This window comes from Colius striatus, chromosome 2 (genome assembly GCF_028858725.1).
Source record: "Colius striatus isolate bColStr4 chromosome 2, bColStr4.1.hap1, whole genome shotgun sequence".
NCBI lineage: Eukaryota > Metazoa > Chordata > Aves > Coliiformes > Coliidae > Colius > Colius striatus.
In genome coordinates, this window is record NC_084760.1 from 67,590,391 (window position 1) to 67,608,447 (window position 18,057).

The 18,057-nt window shown below is 45.2% G+C and overlaps 1 protein-coding gene across 2 annotated transcripts; it reads left to right on the plus strand.

Annotated features, from left to right (window-relative positions):
* Nucleotides 1-294: 294 nt before the first annotated feature.
* On the plus strand, nucleotides 295-16,558 carry CCSAP (centriole, cilia and spindle associated protein). 2 transcript variants are annotated; one of them, XM_061990965.1, is made up of 3 exons: nucleotides 295-647; nucleotides 10,470-10,753; nucleotides 12,566-16,558. In XM_061990965.1, exons 1-3 carry the CDS (start codon nucleotides 359-361, stop codon nucleotides 12,737-12,739), a joined length of 747 nt encoding a protein of 248 aa, XP_061846949.1. In that variant the 5' UTR covers nucleotides 295-358; the 3' UTR covers nucleotides 12,740-16,558. The 2 variants fall into 2 exon arrangements, with proteins under 2 accessions (XP_061846949.1, XP_061846950.1); XM_061990966.1 differs by lacking the exon at nucleotides 12,566-16,558 and adding an exon at nucleotides 11,035-11,204.
* Nucleotides 16,559-18,057: the final 1,499 nt, after the last annotated feature.

Consider the following 18,057-nt stretch of genomic DNA (forward strand, 5'->3'; position numbering starts at 1 on the left):
GTTAGTTCTAACTACAAAGCACCTGTGCAACTGGACCTTCCCTTCCCTTCCCTTCCCTTCCCTTCCCTTCCCTTCCCTTCCCTTCCCTTCCCTTCCCTTCCCTTCCCTTCCCTTCCCTTCCCTTCCCTTCCCTTCCCTTCCCTTCCCTTCCCTTCCCTTCCCTTCCCTTCCCTTCCCTTCCCTTCCCTGCCGTCTCCCGGCGCTGGGTGGCGCTGCCGTCCCCGCCTCAGGCCGCCGAGCGTCCCGTGACGCGGCCGGCGCGGGGCGGGCCGGGCCGCTGCTGTTTGGGTTTAAACGTTGCAGCGGGAGGGGGCGGGTCCCTCGGCTCTGCCCGGTGGCGGCGGTTCCCGGCCGCACCATGGTGGTGCCGGCGCGTCGCGTGAAGACGGAGTACATGAAGCGCTTCAAGGAGCCGCAGTGGGAGTCGTGCGGCGCGTGCTACCTGGAGCTGCTGCATTACCGCCTCAGCCGCCGCCTCTTGGAGCAGGCGCACCGGCCCTGGCTCTGGGACGGCTGGGAGCAGGACAGCGGCGGCGGCGGCGGCAGCAGCACCGCCGGCTCCCCCTCACCGCCGGCGGCCGCGCAGGAGGAGGAGGCGGCGGCGGCGGCGGTGCGAGCACCAAGCGAGGCGGGACAGGCCAGCCCCGGTAGGGAGCGGGGGTAATGGCGGCGGGCGGGGGAGGTGAGGTCCGGCCCGAGCCCCGGCGGGCTCTGTCCCTCTGCGGAGCCCCGTCCGGGCGGCCGTGCCGCGGTGTGGGGTGCTGCTCCCCGGCAGCGGCCGGGCCCTGCGGGGTGACCGTGAGGGGCTCGGCTTATCCGTCCCTGCGGCGGGGGTGTCCGCAGGGGCCGAGCGTGGGAGGCATCCGAGCGGGGGGGTGGTGTCGCGGGGCCGGGGCTGAGGAGGGCCGGTGGCACAGCCCGGGTCAGGCCGGCGGGGGTCGGAGTGGGGCGCGGGGGAGCGCCGGGCAGCGAGGGCTCCGGGGAGGCCCCTCGGCAGCCCGCGGCTCCGCGAGGCGCCCGCCCTTCCCGACCGGAGGCAGCACGGTGCCGATAATCGGACCCTTGCTTGGGCTGCGGAGGAGCCGAAGCTGTGGCACCGGAGGCGTCTCTGCAAAGAGCCAAGTGGCGGTAACTCTCTTCCTGAGTCACGGCGCTTATGTAAACTGTTGCCATGGAAGCGGAGCATCTCTTGCCGTTATATAAGCCGGTTCTCTGGCGAAAGCGACCGCGGTGGCACGTTGGACTGTGCGCTAGTGCCTGGCACTTGACGCAGTTGCTGATTGCGTTCATAGAGTCGTAAGCAGAACTACAGAATGGTCGGGGTTGGAAGGGACCTCTAGAGATCATCCAGTCCAACCCTCTGCTAAAACAGGTTCCCCTCCATCAGGTCACGCAGGAACTTGTCCAAGTGGATTTGGAAACCTCCAGAGAAGGAGCCTCCATGCCCTCCCTGGGCAGCCAGTGCCAGGACTCCCTCACCTCAACACCAAAGAAGTTTTTCTCAGCGTTTAAGTTGAACTCTTTGTATTCCAGCTTATGTCTATTACCCCTTGTCCTGTCACAGGATGCTGCTGTAAAAAGTGTTGCCCCATCCTCTTGACAGCTCACTCTTTAGGTACTTGTAAGTGTTGATGTGGTCTCCCCTTAGTCTTTTCTTCTCCAGGCTAAACAGCCCCAGGTCTCAAATTCCTCTGCCTGCATGTGTGGCCATTCTTAGCTGAACAGCTGGTTCTTAATGCTGTCTTAGGTTTGGTCTTGGGTTTGCAGCTGAGTAACTGGAGGCCTAAGAAGGTGCAGAGCTGATGCTGTTTTGCTCTCTTTTAGCATATTTTGCCTTTGGATGTTTCAAGAATTAGCTATGCAGAGTGAGTAGATAGGTAACAACACTGTCGAGCTTCCCAAGTTGGTATTTTTTAATCCCACAGGATGATCTCTTTTACCTGTAATGAGAGAACTTTCTATAGCAGCTATTGGTTGGTATTTTGCAATGTGTTTTGAGTAGTCTGTATGTCTGTGGCACAGGAGCAGGGAAAATCCTTGAGAATTGTTTAGTTCAGCTTCAGCTTTGTGCTGCTTGGGAGTTGTTCTGGGGTTAGACATGCTTATGTTTGCAGTGGGCAGACTAATATGTTTCAATGTCCCTTAGGGCCTGACCTTACTATAATAATCTGTGTTCTTATATTCAAGGCTGAACTGCATTCATTGTCCTTAAGAATATCATGTTATACGAAAGCTGAAGCAATGCTGTCACCTCTGAGAGGCCTGGTGTTTCAGAGCATGCTAGTGCTGTGGAGTTTTGCAGGGAGCTGTAGTCCTTGTGGCTGGATGGACTGATTTGTGCATGTGGGGGTGCACATGGCTGCTATCTGCCAGGGTAATGCACTCCAGCTCCCCAAAGCTGGGCAAGGATGGAAGCACACTAGTTAACCAGCATCAAAAAGGGAATTAGTGGGTCTAATCATCTTGCTTCCTTCAAGAAGGGCTTTGTAGTGCCTGGAGGAAGTTAGGTTGGGGAGTATGTGTGGAAGGAGCATGCAGCATCTCAGTCCAAAAAAACAGTGAGGAATTCCGTAAGAGCAGGGAATGGTTACATGGGAAGAAGTGTCCTGACTGGCAGCCTTAAAGGCTTGGCCTCTAAGGAGCAGAGGGTGGGAGCTATTGAAACTATACTTAAACTTGGCACTTTAACCTTCTCTGAGGTAGTTTGAACATGTGCCCCTCTTGTGCAGTTGTGGTAGGGACAAGAATTTCGTTTGTCTGCTGGTTGAGCAGGTAGCCAGCTATAGTCTAGATGGGACTGGCAGTTGTCAAGGCTAGAGGCTGCTGGCCATCTGCTCAGTTCTTGGCCTGCTCCCTGCTGTTCTCCCTGACTTCTCTCTGGGAGATGTGGCTGAAGTGACTTGGCAGCCTGATTCTGTTTGGGTTGGTTTTGGCAGTGGATAAAAGCTTCATAGCTCTAGATGTGCTGCTCGTGCAGGCACTTTCTGTGGCCAGTGATGGTGTGTATGACTAGCCAATGTGTACCTAGTTGTGTCCTCATCCCAGTGGCAGAGGGACTGTGGAGCAACAGCAGCCTGTTTTTGAGCAATTGTGCTTCTATAGCTCATGCAACTTTGCCATGGTTGCTGTAAAGGAATACATAACATTCTACTAGGTCCCTGCTATTTTACTCTTGTAATTGGAGAAAAATCTGTACCTAACATGCATTTCTTTGCCAGCTGGCTTAGGGAAATGTTTTTCCAAATTCTGCCAGTATTTAGGAGCTTTGTAAGTTCTTAGCAAAAGGACTGAAAACAACTCCAGGGGACTGGAGCACCTCTCTTACAAGGAAAGTGGTCCTGCCCTAACAGGGGTGTTGGACTAGATGATCTTTTGAGGTCTCTTCCAACACAGATTGTGGGAAAGGCTGTCAGACCTGGGGCTGTTCAGCTTGGAGAAGAGAAGACTGAGGAGGGATCTCATTAAGACAAGTATTTAGAAGGTGGACACTAGGAAGATGAGGTGGCCCTTTTTTTTTTTTGTAGTGTCCAGTGACAGGACAAGGGGTAATGAACATAAGATGGAACACAAGAAGTTCCACTCAAACACAAGGAAAAGCTTCTTTGCTGTTCAGATGAGGGAGCCCTGGCACAGGCTGCCCAGGGAGGCTTCCAAACCCACCTGGACATGTTCCTGTGTGACCTGATAGAAGGGAACCTGCTTTAGCCAGGGATTGGACTGGGTGATCTCTAGAGGTCACTTCCAATCCCTGCTGTTCTGTGATTCTGTGTAACTCTGCTTAGGCAGCTGTATTAAGTGGAGATTCATTGTACCTACTAGTGTACACTAATAGGTAAGCGGTCAACTCATTTGGTATTGGACAAATGAAAAATACATCCTTATATGTGCTTAGTGGTTGACTAATTAAAACATGTGGAGGAGAGAACGTATAAACTACCACTCTGTGAATCTTCCATTGTTCAACTGCTCTTTTTTTTCTGGAAGAACTTAATTACACTGAAGTGCTGTGGGGGTAGCTGAGTGTGCTCATGTTGATGACATCTTTTGTCTTCTGAATCTGACATCCACCCACAGGCTGCAGCATCCTGGCTGTTACCTGGCTACTGCTGTTTCCTTCTGTTCTGTGGGGAGCCAGATTTCTGGCAGAGTGGTGTCTACTGTACTGTGCCCTGGTATGTTTGGCCAGTACTAATGCTGCCTTGTATCTGAGGTGAAGCCAATTCACAGTGAGCTGTGTGGCTACTGTTTTTCCTTTCTCCCATTAAAATGAGCCTCTGTGTTTGTTAAACATTTTGTAAATGCTTCTGGGGTGTGTAGAGAAAGCTGATGTATGCAGCTTGACTTAGGGGCTGTTGGTCTAAAGTACTGCCAATGTGAACACCTGAGACAACGTGTAGGACACAGATGTGTTTTGTCACTGTATCTCACACTTCAGCTATAGCAGAGTGATACTAAGGCATGCTGGGTGGCAACCTTGGCTTAATTCCTTCTGGCTCTTCACTTGGCAGCAACTATTTGTGGGACTGTTCTGTAGAACATGTCCAGGCACAGATGTGCTTTAAACATAATGCAACAAAATCTTGACCTACATCAGCTGGTCTAGTTGACACATCTTCAAAACTGTCAACAGAACCCAGTGGGCTGGTAAGTGAAAAAGACAGGAGGTCTTGGCAGCAGTGCTGCTGTCAGACCTGTTGCTTGTGAAATGACACTGCTGCGCACTCAGGCAGGATGAAGGCATCTTTCAATCTTTGTTGCTATTTTGCCTTCAGCGGTTTCTTTTGGCTTTGTTTTTTTTTGCGCAGAGGTCTTAAATGACAGTAGTGACAAGCTGGTATCAAAGCAGTTGCCACACAGTAGCTGGAAAGTGACGGAGCTGGATTAGCACAGCTCAGCAGAAGATCCAATTTCAAACCTGCTCCCTGATCTTGTCTGCCATGATGTTGCAGGTGTATTTGCTGGCTCAAGGACATGGGAAAGAGTAGCTTATGCTGGGGGAGGAAGGCAACAGTGTGATTCAAACTTGCTTCATTTTTTTTTTTTTTAGAAACAAGCTTTACTATCAAGCCAAGCCAGTTCTTACTTTCTGAGCTCTTGAGGCTTGCGAGAATCTGATCAACTTTGAGCTGCTGGTGGGTCCAACACTACCTCACAGGACATCTGTCTGGAAGCAAGGATGTTGCAATCTGTTTCAGCTGTAGGAACTAATTTTTATTCATCTGTAGTCACTTCATACCCCCAGCTGGGTATGTTCCCTTCAAGAGGCCTTGGAGACCTGCCCCATTTGGAGAGCTCTTTGTACTAAAGCAGGAGTCTGAGTCCTGCCTGTGGCAGTTTAAGCACACAGTGCTCCTAACCCTGAGCTAGTGCTGTAAGGAAAAAACATCCCCATAGAGATACTATTGTTAATCCCTAGGACCTTGTGGGTCTAATTGGAAGGCTGCTGATACTTCAAAGGCCCTGCTGACTTACTAGAAATAGGAGTCCTGTCTGTCCCACACAGCATCCAGTACTCAGAGGGAGAGAAGCTCTACTCTTCAGGACTGAAAAGCTTTTCCAGCTCTACAGCCCTGGAGGGAAGCTGATAAAGCAAGCTGGCAATGCAGCAGGGTTATGTGATCTCTGGGCAGGAGCTTTCAACAGCCATATTGGGTGGGCCTGGCAGCCTTGTTCTGCCTGCTAAGCACTTAATCCCCTCCTGCCCAGTGTGCTCTTCTTAGCATCCATTATGCAGTTTGAAACATTCCCAGCTTTTCCCCTCTCCTGGTTAATCCCTGTAATGCTGCAGCCAGGCAGTGCTGAGTTCCCTGTGCCTGCTGTGGGAGCTGGCACTGCATGGGAAGGAGGAGATGAGTAGGTGTTGCTGGTGGTTGGGCTCCCTGAGCACCTGGATCTAATGCTTTCCCTGCTATCAGCTGCTGCTTTTCTATCTTCCTCTGAAAATGGCTTGGATAGAATGTAGTTTTAAATAAAGGGCTTAAATAACATCTGCCTTGTGCTTTCACCAATTGAGTTCTCTATAAGTGTACTCTAGGAATGAAGTCATGGAAATACCTGCTCTAATATCAGGTGCTTATCAAGTGCCACAGTACTTGCTGGTATACAGTGTTTACTGTAAGACTCTGCACAAGACTCTTCCTGCCATTTACCCATATGGTTATACTGCTATTTTGGGACAAGCTGGCTCAATCATTTCTGCACCAGCTGGAACTATATGCCAGTGAGCAGCATCCCCAGGCATAGCTGTTACCTTTAAATAGTATCTTAAAGCTAGAGTATCCATGCAATTACAGAGTCCCCACTTCCCTGTGTCTTTTAAGTCTCTAAATGCCACCTCTGCTGCTCGTGAACTCAAGTGTTGCTCCTTTCTCATTTGTAGAGAAGGAAGATGCCATTTTCCCTTGAACAGAGGATGAACACTTCCCACAAGAAGCACTCCTGTTTCAGAGTTCTCAGCAAAATGTCCCCTTTCGGTGTTTTATTGTCTCAAAACAGTGCTTCCTTCTGATAATGGATGCAGCTAGTCCCTTTTTAGGAATGGGCTGTCTAGAGACATGTGTGGATAATACGTTGTAAAAGGATAGCTGTGCTGCCTGGTGCAGCTGTGATGAATGAGCTGCCTTGTTAGAGGTGGAGCAGTGTGTCCCAGAGCCTGGGACACTATGCAAAGCAGGTCTTTTACCATAGAGAGGTCACTCCTGCTTACTTTTTATCCAGCCTTGGCTATCATGACTGGAACTGTGCACCTAATATTTAGATGTGTGAAATTCATCTGGCCATTTCTTATTCTCACTCTGTCACTCCTTTGGTCTTTCCTGCTCTTCTTGGTTGTTTTGTGGGGACTCTCAACTGAATTCTTAACAAATACAGCTCCAAATACTTTAACACTGCTGGCTATTCTTAACCAAATACTCAGCTGTAGTGCAGTATCACCTCTAGCCAAGTGCTGCGCGTGGACAGCTGAGAGGATGTGTGTGTGCAGACTACTCTGGTCGGGGCCCAGCATCTGGGACTCTGCTGCTTGGCAGCAAGTAGAAAATGTGCTGGTGAAACTCACAGCTAGCAACAGAGCACCAGGCTTACCTTATGGAGATGCTGGGCCATGTGGCAAGTCATCATGACTTTACCCTACAAGTGCAATGTGAATGCAGGAGTAAATGCATACTTTAACAGTGTGCCAGGCAAGTGACTTTCATTCCATCATTGCTGTAGAAGTGAAATGGAAGCAGTGCCAGACTGGGCATGTGGTTGCTTGACTAGCTAAATCATAGCAATTAGCAAGAACGATTGCTGTTTTGTCACAGGGCTGGCAAGCCTTTCTGCTTTTAAGGAGAATGCTTAGGTGAAATTTGTTCTAGTTGTTTGTGGTCAACCTCTCAATACGTAAGCATGCCTTGAACTAGATGAACAACTATGCCAGCAGAAGAATTCACTCCATACATAACCAGTGTATGCCAGTGGTGGCTGAAAATGTTGAGACTTGGAACAGAGGCAGCTTGCAGCTGGTTCTACCACAACCAGAAATAGATGGTGTGGTGGAAAACTTGCAAGGTCAGCATGTGTGGAGAAAAAATGAGGGAGCATGGACATGGATCCCGGGGTATAATGCTAGGCCCGTTGGGGCAAGGCAGCCTGGGCTCTAGTTATATGGATTTGGTGCACAATCAAGACCACGGTCAGAGACATGGTTAAAGTAGTTGCTGGCTGCTTTCCATTCCCTCAAGGTCAGACTGTTCGTGGCTAAAGGTGGTAGACAACTTAGAGGAAAAACAAGATGTGAAAAAATGAGGGAGCTTGCTTATCGCAGAAACCGCAAGTAGGATAAACGTGAAAATGTAACCTATCAGTTGCTGTTGCTGAGCTAGCTTGAAGCCTGCAGTGTATATAAGTTAGAGCCTGCTTTCAATAAAGTGAAGATTTCTGCTATCACTCACATTGAGTAGGACTGGATTTCTTCCCACCCAGCTGAGGATCAGACCCTAGGCTAAGAGCTGCAAAACTTCCCAACATGCATGTTCTTGTCAGCAGAGTTTGAAGGTATCGCTGTGTCTATCGGAAGGCAGCTTCTTATGCTCAAAGGTGGACACTCAAAGGGAATCACTTACTAGTAGACTTCTCTGCTCTTAGGTTCATAAAGGGTTTATTTGCCATCTATGTAAAAGGCATGGCTGGCCTGAAAGTCAGAGACTTCTGATCACAAAGTCTGCTTGTGTCCATAATGCATGTTCAACATCCAGCATACGCCTCCAACCTGGCTACACTACAGTTGAAGATTTGCAGGATGGAGAATTAAAACAAGGTTCTGTGTATGTACTTTTCCAAAATCATCTTTCACTAATGTACTGTACACAGCTTATCTGATTAGAATCACAGAATCATTATAGAGTCATTAGAATTGTTTAGGCTGGAAAAAACCTTGAATATCATCAAGTCCAAATATTAACCGAGCACTGTCATGTCTACTGCTAAACCATGTCTCTCAGCACCACATCTACATGGCTTTTAAATATCTCCAGTGATGGTGACTACCACTTCCTTTGACAACCTGTGCCAGTGCATGACAATTCTTTTGGTGAAAAAATTTCTCCTAATCTCCAATCTAAACCTCCCCTGGTGCAACTTGAGCCCATTTCTTCTTGTCCTGTTGCTTGTAGCTTGGCAGAAGAAACCAACACCTACCTCACCACAACCACCTTTCAAGTAGTTGTAGGGAACAATAAAGTCTCCATTGAGCCTCCTTTTTTTTTCTCCAGTCTAAACATCCCTAGCTCCCTCTGCTTCTCCTCATTAGACCTGTGCTCTAGATCCAACACCAGCTTCATTGCCTATCTCTGGGCATGCTCCAGCATCTCAATATCCTTCTTGTAGTGAGGGGCCCAAAACTGAAAACAGCACTTGTGGCCTCACCAGTGCAAAGTACAGGGGGACCATCACTGCCTGGTCTTGCTGGTTACACTGTTTCTGATATAAGCCAGGATGCCACTGGCCTTCTTGGCCACCTGGACATACTGCTGGCTCATTCAGACAGCCCCAGGTCCTTTGCTCCAGGCAGCCCTTCAGCCACTCTGCCCCAAGCCTGTAGCATTGCTTGGGGTTGTGGCCCAAGTGCAGAACCTGGCATTTGGCTTTGCTAAACCTCACACAATTGGCCTTGGCCCATTGATACAGCCTGGCCTGGAGAGCCTTCTCCGAAGAGGCTTCCTGCCCTCAAGCAGATCCAACACTCTCACCCAACTAGGTGTTACGTGCAAATTGTCCATGTCATTGATAAAGATATTGGTTTAGTATTAGCAGATAGTTCAAGACCTCTTGTCACAAGTTTGTAACATCTTACAGATCTCAAAAGGGGAAAAAAAATCTTTGGCCATGCTTTTACAGTCAGTAATTGTTATCCATGGGCATTCACTTGACTATGTTTAATGATATTATAAAACAAGCTTGTGCAAAATCACTTATAACCTTATTATAAGGCATTACTCTCCTATCAGCCTTTTCCTTGGATTTATGAAGTATGGCAGTGTTGTACCAGACACTGGCTTTCTTCATCAGAAGTCTAAGACCCAAATATTTGTGTGTGTAAGTAGCAGTACGCAGGAAGTGTCAAGAACTGCCAGCTGTGAGGTATCACAAACAAAGGAAAACTAGTTGCTCCACAGCTCTATAATGCAAAAAGATTGTTTTCTTCTGTTTTTAAATATGTAATGCTGATTCAGTCTTCCATGTTGATCTCCATCTGCAAATTAACAATGATGGAGACTTCAAATTCTCCCTCAAATCTTAATCTACCTGTCTGGACGACAAATGCTGGACCGTTCTTGTGGAAGGTTTAAAAAGCCTGTGTGGCGGAAAATGAGCCACAGAGTAGTGCCTGTAGAGTGTGGTACTTAAATGTAGAACATACTTCACAGAACAGATAGCAAGGGTTAAGTCTATCACTTTCGAAGTCTTTGCTTCATAGTCCTCTTGTAAACAGAAAACCATAATCAAGATGTATAATCAAGGAGCTTGAAAAGGAATCCTTTTTTTTCCTGTAGAAGCTTGGAATATGAGAGATCTAATACTGCACATACTCTTATCAGACTTGAGCTCTGACTGGCTGGCAGCATCTGTGTGGCATTCAGCAGCCTGTATGTTTTCTGTCTGAAAGATGGAAGGATGAAATAGTGAAGACAGAAGATCACTGGAAACAGTCTTTTTAAAATACTGCCTGGAGCTATGGGTTATCTGTAGCCTCACTTGTGGAAGGAAAGTTTATGTGAAAGCTGATGTACAGAGTGATGGGTTTGGAAATATTTGTAGTCCCTAAAGAGAGAATAAAGGCATTGAAGCAAAGTATATACCCTGTTGCTAGGGAAGTAATGGCTCCTATTCCTAAAAAAAGGACAGCTTCAATGGTGTATTGAGAGAGGCTGTGCAAATCAGGCTTTAATATGTTGTCACTTGGAGCTTAAAGCTTTATTTTCCTTTAGAGAAAGAAAGAGAAGATCAAGAAAAGCAGCAGAAGGAAGAGCAAGAAAAAACTCTAGAACACACTTCTGTCAAGGAAACAGACAAAACCAGCCGTACAGGACGACGTCCGAGCCAAAGTGCCTTGCCCAGTCGTAATGATCGAAGATCAGCCAAAAGTCCTCCAAAGACAGATGCACCAAAGGAGAATAAACATCCATTTGCTCTGTATGGGTGGGGAGAAAGACAGACAGATACTGGAAGCCAGAAAACTCACAATGTCTGTGCTTCTGCTTCAGCAAATGAAGTAAGTAAAAGCTTCTGCTTTTAAAGGGCAACAACTACTTATCGCCTGGGTAAGACACGTTGAATACCTAGGTGTAACTTATTAGGGATGCCTTTGAGTGCATGGAGGTTCTAAGAGTAAATTCTAAAAAAAACCCCAAACATTCTAGCAATAAACCTGAAGGTGTGACACATCCAAATCAAATAGCACTCAACTGTTAATTGGTTTTGCAACTTCCCGTGTTTGACTAATACTTGCAATTTCTGATTAAAGCTTGGCTATCTTGTTTCTGGCTGTTACAGTGCTACCAGCAAAGTGGCTGTAAGACATGCATTTCTGCATTCTGAACTTCATGAAAACAAGAGAAAAGCAGCAGGCAGTTAGTGCCAGGCATCCCACAGCAGGCAGGTATATAAACGCTGGGTAGCACTTGTGCTATGAAAGAGAGACTTTTGCTGGGGCATGTCCTAGGAAGGGGAGCCTCCCTGACAAAGTATGAATGTTTTGCTGCTGCAGTGTCTGTCTAGCAGCCTGTTTCAGCAGGTTTCCAGCACGGACCTTTTTTTCTGACAGCAGAATGGTCTATTGAACAGCTGAAGGATTGCAGGGTTGATGGAAATATCAGCAAAATAGCACAAGTAAAATTCATATGGTCATGGACAGCATCAGAATTCTGCTGTAGTGGGGTCTGTTTCCTGACTTCACAAGAAACATGAGGTTGGAGTGTTAAATAGATCAATTTCTTTCTTTTCTATAGCTCTCCTAGGCTGGTAAAACATAATCATTAATGTATCCCTGATGATGTCTTGTCTTTATCATACTACTGAGGTAGAGCCTGAATCTATGATCCAGGACATCTGAAGAGTAAGGTGGGTGGTGGTCTTGATCTACAAGATAGAGCTGATTTCTGAAGGGTTGTTTTGGAAGTGGGTTGAAGCACAGTCTTTTCCTTCCTGGAAGAGAAGAAAAGGAACTTGAGCCTCGCAGCTCTTGGATATAGCTGCACTTCCTGGCAATTTACTGGATTGATAAGCTTTGGTCAGTGGTGGAAACACCTGACTGGTGCTTTATGTTGAAGTCTAACAGAGGCTGATGCCTGACTTGAGCAGAGACTTTCTAAGGCTTCTAACATTTCTTATGCTGGAAACAGTTACAGAAGTCCAAAGATTGGGTCTTGAGTTTGGAGTGAAGGGGCGGGATGCTTCTGAAACACTTCCAGTTATGTAGTGCCTTGTCACTAAGGATGTTTCTTGAAGTGGGAACTGACTACTGACCTGGCTAGCTCACCACTTCAATGTTTAAAAGATTGTCACTTTCCTCTAGTTGAGATGGGAGATAACAGTTTTAAATCTGGAGAGAGAAGCAAGCAAACAAACAAACTGGGTCTTAAGATTAAATTTGAGGAAAACACAGCCACTTCTTAATATAAAAATGTATGTAGGTGGGCCTACAGCATATTGTCAAAATTCACTTCTTTGGTCTGTAGGGACTGGTCTTACTACTGAGGTTTTGAGGGATGTATAAATTTAAAGTGGTAGAAAGAGAATTGAGGCTTTTAGAACATGTCAGAGTAGGATAGAGAAACATTAATGACTTTTTGAATTGTTTAATGGTGTGAAGTGGGAAAGAATAATGCAGAATAGAAGCTGAGGCATTGCTAATAAAATTTCTGTGCTTCAGTTAGTGGTGCAAATTACAGAAGAGAATATGATCTTGCTAGCAAAACCCTCTTTCTTCAGGATGGGGGACTGGGACAAATGCAAAGTGATCCTCACCTTCCTGGGGTGGTTCCTAGGCTGTTTTCCTGCTGTAATGCTAACTCTGGTCTTTTAGATTCATGAATCTGCTCTGCGGGCAAAGAACAGGAGGCAAGTGGAGAAAAGGAAGCTTTCTCAGAGGCGGGTGCGATCAGTAGAAGCAGAGAAAGCTTGGCGGATAAAGCCCTCCCCACCAGACAACCCTTGGATGACAGAGTACATGAGATGCTACTCGGCAAGAGCTCGGTGAATTTGCATTCCCTTCAGCATCTTCAGAAGAAGTTACTGTATATCAGGACACTGGTGCAAGGAACCAAACTACTTATGCAAGGTTTTTACAGGGAGTTTCCAGCTGTTAAAATATTTGTTATGATATTTTTATCCTGGCTACCTACCTCACAGTGGGGTGTATTGTTGGAGCCATACCACTTGAAGAGGCTTTTAGATATAGCTACCCAACCTTTTAACCAATTCCCCTTTTGGGAATTTTTCTAATGCTTCAGTTGACTTGTTTTTGGGGTGGGAGAGGGGAACTTTGGCATACAGGAAGTCAAAGCAAACACTTTTTTTGACCTTGGTTACAAATAATCCGTTGTCCCTTACTTTAAAAGTCCAAGTCATGGGGAGGTGGTGTTGGGGAAAGACTTTAAAGGTGTGATGGAGGTGCCTTTGCATTTATAGTACTATTTAATACTTCTACCAAAATTAAGTATCTTAAGACGGGCAACAGGAAAGCCAGTGGGTCTGGTAAACAGCATTAAAAAAATGTAGATGCTTTAGGCAGGCAAATATCAAGTACTGTCTGTATACAGAAACTTTCACAAAAACCTTGTTTGATTAGTGAATCTGCTGATGCTAACTTTTATGGCTGTTTCTAAGGTCATTAGAATAAACTACTAACTTTCAGGGCAAGAAACAGCTACGGGATTGTTTTGCTGTTGCTGTGCCTGTTGTACCAAATAACTGATGCAGACAATCATTACCTGATAGCTGCTGCTCAGTAAGCAGTTGCTTATTCTACCAGTATCAAGTTGTACCACTCTATTATGCTTGTGCTTAATCATGTAAATGCCAGGTTATTGAAGGAGAGGGCTGGCTCCTGAAGTCTATTTTTAACATGAAAGAATATCTATTATTGTCAGTGGGAGCCAGAGTGCAATATGCATTCCATTTGGTGGTATTGTACAACTATACTGTTAAAAGGTTTTAAACGTGACAATCGTGTTGGTCGAATTTGTAGATAAAGTCCCGAGAAGCTTTCTGTCTCTCAAAATTGGTGCACAGCCCTTCACTGTAGGGAAATGAGGGCTAGGGGAAGGGAGAGAGGTGTACCTTTTAGTAAACAAGAACACTGAATGGAGTTAAGAGTACTCTCACTGTGTAGGTCCTACTTCTACATTCTAAAAGTCATTGTTTGTGAGGTCCTCTGGGTTTTTTTCCCCTTAATCTGCTGTAAATTCTGGAGTTTTTTTTCAGTTTGGTAGCTAAGCTTTAGGCAGATTATTGCTGTAGCCGTAAGCTTCAAAGTTTTGTTCAGATGTGTTGTGTTATATATGTTGGTTATCTCAGTTTAATAGTTTTGAAGCTTGTGTATTGCAGACTGGACACCTTTCCATAGGAAGCACACTTGCACTTCTGCAGCAGAAACCTGCACTAGTCTTGTCTTTGTTCCATAATCTCAGGAGTAAGCAGGACTCTAAGAATTGCTACTGCAATAGAGTTACATGCTTAGTGGAAAGCTTGATTAAGTTTATTAATGGAGAGTAATCATGACAAGGGACCAAGCACTGCTGCCTCCTAGTGTTAACTACATTGGTAAAGGTTTATAACTCTCAATTTTAGTCTTAGAATCTGTGAGATTATAATCTGATTCTTTTAAGCATAAAGCAGTAACAATACAGATAACTCTTGTCCAGGCTACCTACTAGAGATCTTACAGCTTTGAAATCCGAGAATGCAAATTATGATTAAGTATGTTTTCTACACAGCAAAATTACTGCATTCCAACTTCTAAGTTGGAATATAATTTAGGCCATAACTTCCTAAGACTTTAGAACAGTGCCCCAAACTGAGGCAAGCCATTGCAGAGGATGCCTTTATTCCATATGAGATTCCTTTTATTTTTTGCAGTGTTTTCCTCATTACATAGCTACTGTAAATATGCTAAAGTTGCTTCTGATGCTGTTTCAATTGAGAAATCCACCCTACCTTTGAACAACAGTATCAAAGGACTAACTTGGTAGTGTTTAACAGTCTTATTTGGTAAAAGCTCTGCCTGTTCCTGTTGCCCACAGGCTTTGGAGGCTTTATGTAACTACAGCAGGTGGACTGTGCCCTGAGCGCATTTTGCCACATTAGACAGTTCCCTTGTAGGGCAGGACTCATCTTGCCATGCTTTCAAAGGCAGCTTCTACAGTTCTCTCTTCTCACTGAGAATGTAGGTGCCTGCCTTAAGTACCCATTTTTGAGTAAGAGGGATCTCATTAGATGTTGGTATTTCCAATAATGATAGGAGGCTTAAATGTCTTCTTCTTTAGATACTGGATACCAAACATCTCAAACAGGTTCGTTTAGGTGTTCTACAGAGCATGAGGATCTTCAACAGCATCAAGGCTGCTGTATACTGAGGAAATGATCTAATTTTTATCCCTGTCTGGTCAAGAGCTGTTCTCCACTAAAACAATATGCCAGAAGACAGTGACAGTAATTGGGTCACAGGAGTCACTGTTAGGCTTTTCCAAATGGTCTGTAGTTAAAGATAATCCTGGTGCTATGTTGGTACTGTCTTGGTTTAATTAATACAATGCCTGAAGTGAGAGGTAAGTAATTCTGCAAATCAGGTAGCCTTTTCCTGCACTGGGATAAGACTTGACTAAAAAAATGCTGGTGTGTTTGCTTACACTCCGTGAAACAGCATAGTTCTGATTGCTGCAAGTTGTAGATGCAAAATATTTGGCATGTGCTAGGCTGAACGCTGGAAAAATGTAATTTTAGCATTTTGATGTTAAATTAAAATCCAATTGACTTGAAAAGCAGCATTTTCCAAGTGTAACAGCTTTAATCATATTCCATAGATTCTTACAGGAGGGGGCTGTTTTACATCAAATTGGACTCACTGAAAAATGGAAAACCTAGTGAAAGTCACCCTGTTTGGTTAAGGAAGTTCTGAACCTTGTCTTGTATGGATTCTTGAATTCAGCCAAGTGATGAACACTTTGCACTCCTGTTTTAGAAGTAAAACTTTGTAAGAGCACAGTTAAATACTCAGCTGTCTGAAGTCTTCATTAACTGTTTATTCCTTTTTGTTGATGAAAGTACTTAGCTAAGTGAAACAAGACTTCTACAATGTGTAATGCTGCAGTTTAACTATAGTGTTGTGAAGACTAGAGTTTACAATGTAAAATGTTACAATGAAAACAGTGTAAGAATGTCCCTGTAAAATACAGTAGCATGCCTGTTCGGTCACTGCTGTCACATCTCTGCAACTGTGCATTACAGACTCTCTTACCGGAAGCTGAGATAGTCAAGGTGATGGCTAAACTTGGAGCCAAACTTAAGGAAACTGAGGGATGGACTTGAATTTTGATAAGAATTTTATCCAGGTAGCAAATGCACATTTGAATCACATATTTAACATGTAGGGAAAGTGTGTATCTGTTCTTATTTTATTTTTATGGTATAACACAGTGCCACTGGGCTATAAAGGCCTCTGACTTTAGGTTTTTACTGTGACAGGGACCAAAAGCTAGCAATCTGAGGGCCTTATGTCTGGTAACCTGGGTGTTCCTGTTTATATTCCAGCTCAGTTAGTACACTCAGCAGCAAAGCCATATATGGAGCCTGACTCGACACCTTGATAGTAGCCCTGATAAAAATAAGGGTACAAGTGAATGGGAAGCTGCCTCAGCTATTGTTAGCACTGAATTCACTTTAAAACCAATAGGGAAATACCATCTAAGCTTGAAGCAATATGTGTTTTTTAAAGTTTTTAAACAGTATTTGTTTTTAATGCTTCTGTACTGTCTATATTTAATAGTGCAGTGTCAACTTGTACATGTGAATAAAATGAGTGACACAAACTGCCTTGGCTATTTGCACTATGTGTTTTGGGGTCTTGTTTTTTTCTGTTATAGGGTGCTTGAGACTCTGCATGCAAACTGGCTTCTGCTTGTCCCATACTGGTGTTGGGTAAAGGGTTAGATGACAGTTACAACTCCAGATTGTCATCTATGTTCTTCCTGTAACTCTCCCACAGATTCTTTCCCAATCTTGACTGGATTTTTCTACTAAGAAGGGGAAAAATAGAGCTTGAGAGAAGAGCTGTCTGAAGTGCTGTGCATGTTGAAGCCTATAGGAATCTTCATTTAGAACTTTGGAAAAAGGGTAATGTGGGGAAAAAAACCAGGAAGCTGCATCACTAAGAACAAGTGTAATCCTGCCTCTAGGAGAAGTTAAGCTGTTAAAGCGTGGCTGCACTGAAGTTCTGTAGGCTGCAGCTTCTCCAGTAAATGCAGGATGTGGTGTTTTTACTTGCTGTGGGTGACAGTGTGTATCTTGAAGTATTTTTCTGGCTTTGGCTTGGATCATTTTCTTCCTAACAGTGGGAACAGGGCTATGTTTTGGATTTGTGATGAAAATAGCATCGATAACAGGGATGTTTTGGTTAATGCTGAGCCGTGCTTACACAGCATCAAGGCCTTTTCTCTTTCTCCTCCTGCATTGCCTGTGAGTGGGCTAGGGGGAGTAGGGACACACACACAACAGGACAAGAAGCTGGAAGGGGGCAGGGCCAGGACAGCTGGCCTGAACTACTCACAGGGCTATTCCATCCCATAAAGCATCATGCCCAGTATATTAACTGGAGGGAGGTGGTAAGCTCAAGGCAATGGTCAGTGAATGGTATGCAATTGTATTGTGCACCACTAGGGCACTTCGGTTTTATTTCTGTGACCTTTTAATTACTAGTGTTGTTATCCTAGTTTTTCATTTTAGTTGTTACATTGTTTTCATCTCAAACCCTGAGTTTTGCTACTTTTTTCTGATTTTCTCCCCATCCCACTGGAGCAGGGAACAAGTAGTTGTAGGGTGCTTAGTTGCTGGCTGGGGTTAAGCCATGACAAGTGTTAAAATTCTTTTAGCATACAGGAAATATAGGTTTTTTTTAATACCATTCATTTTTTAAGGACCTAGAGGAATCTGTATACTTTTAAACCATAAGCTACCTAGTTGAATTCTATGACTTCAGAACTGCCTAGTAGCCTGGAGCAACATTTCCCATGTAGCATTAAAGCATTAACTGGTGAAGACCCTTTCTCCTAGAGGCCCAGACAGCTCCATCTCATCCCTGGCTGTCGGTGCAGAAAGACAAGGAAGCTGAGTGGTACCTTTACAGCCATAGGACACAAGGGAAAGAAGGTGTAGTGTTCCTTGCTAAGGGTCAGGGTGGTTGCAGGGTTGGGGTCTTCCCTTGCAACCAGAGAGTGCAGTGAAGGACCTGCTCCTGGGAAACAGACTGAAGCACTCCAGCACCTTAATCAGTGCTGCTGCTTTCCCAGCCACATATTGACT

What these genes read in the sequence shown, in the direction of transcription:
- CCSAP (XM_061990965.1), top strand. Translation starts at nt 359, where the DNA reads ATGGTGGTGCCGGCGCGTCGCGTGAAGACGGAGTACATGAAGCGCTTC. An exon ending in GGCGGGACAGGCCAGCCCCG is followed by an intron (nt 648 to 10,469) that starts GTAGGGAGCGGG and finishes ATTTTCCTTTAG; the next exon opens with AGAAAGAAAGAGAAGATCAA. An exon ending in CTTCTGCTTCAGCAAATGAA is followed by an intron (nt 10,754 to 12,565) that starts GTAAGTAAAAGC and finishes CTGGTCTTTTAG; the next exon opens with ATTCATGAATCTGCTCTGCG.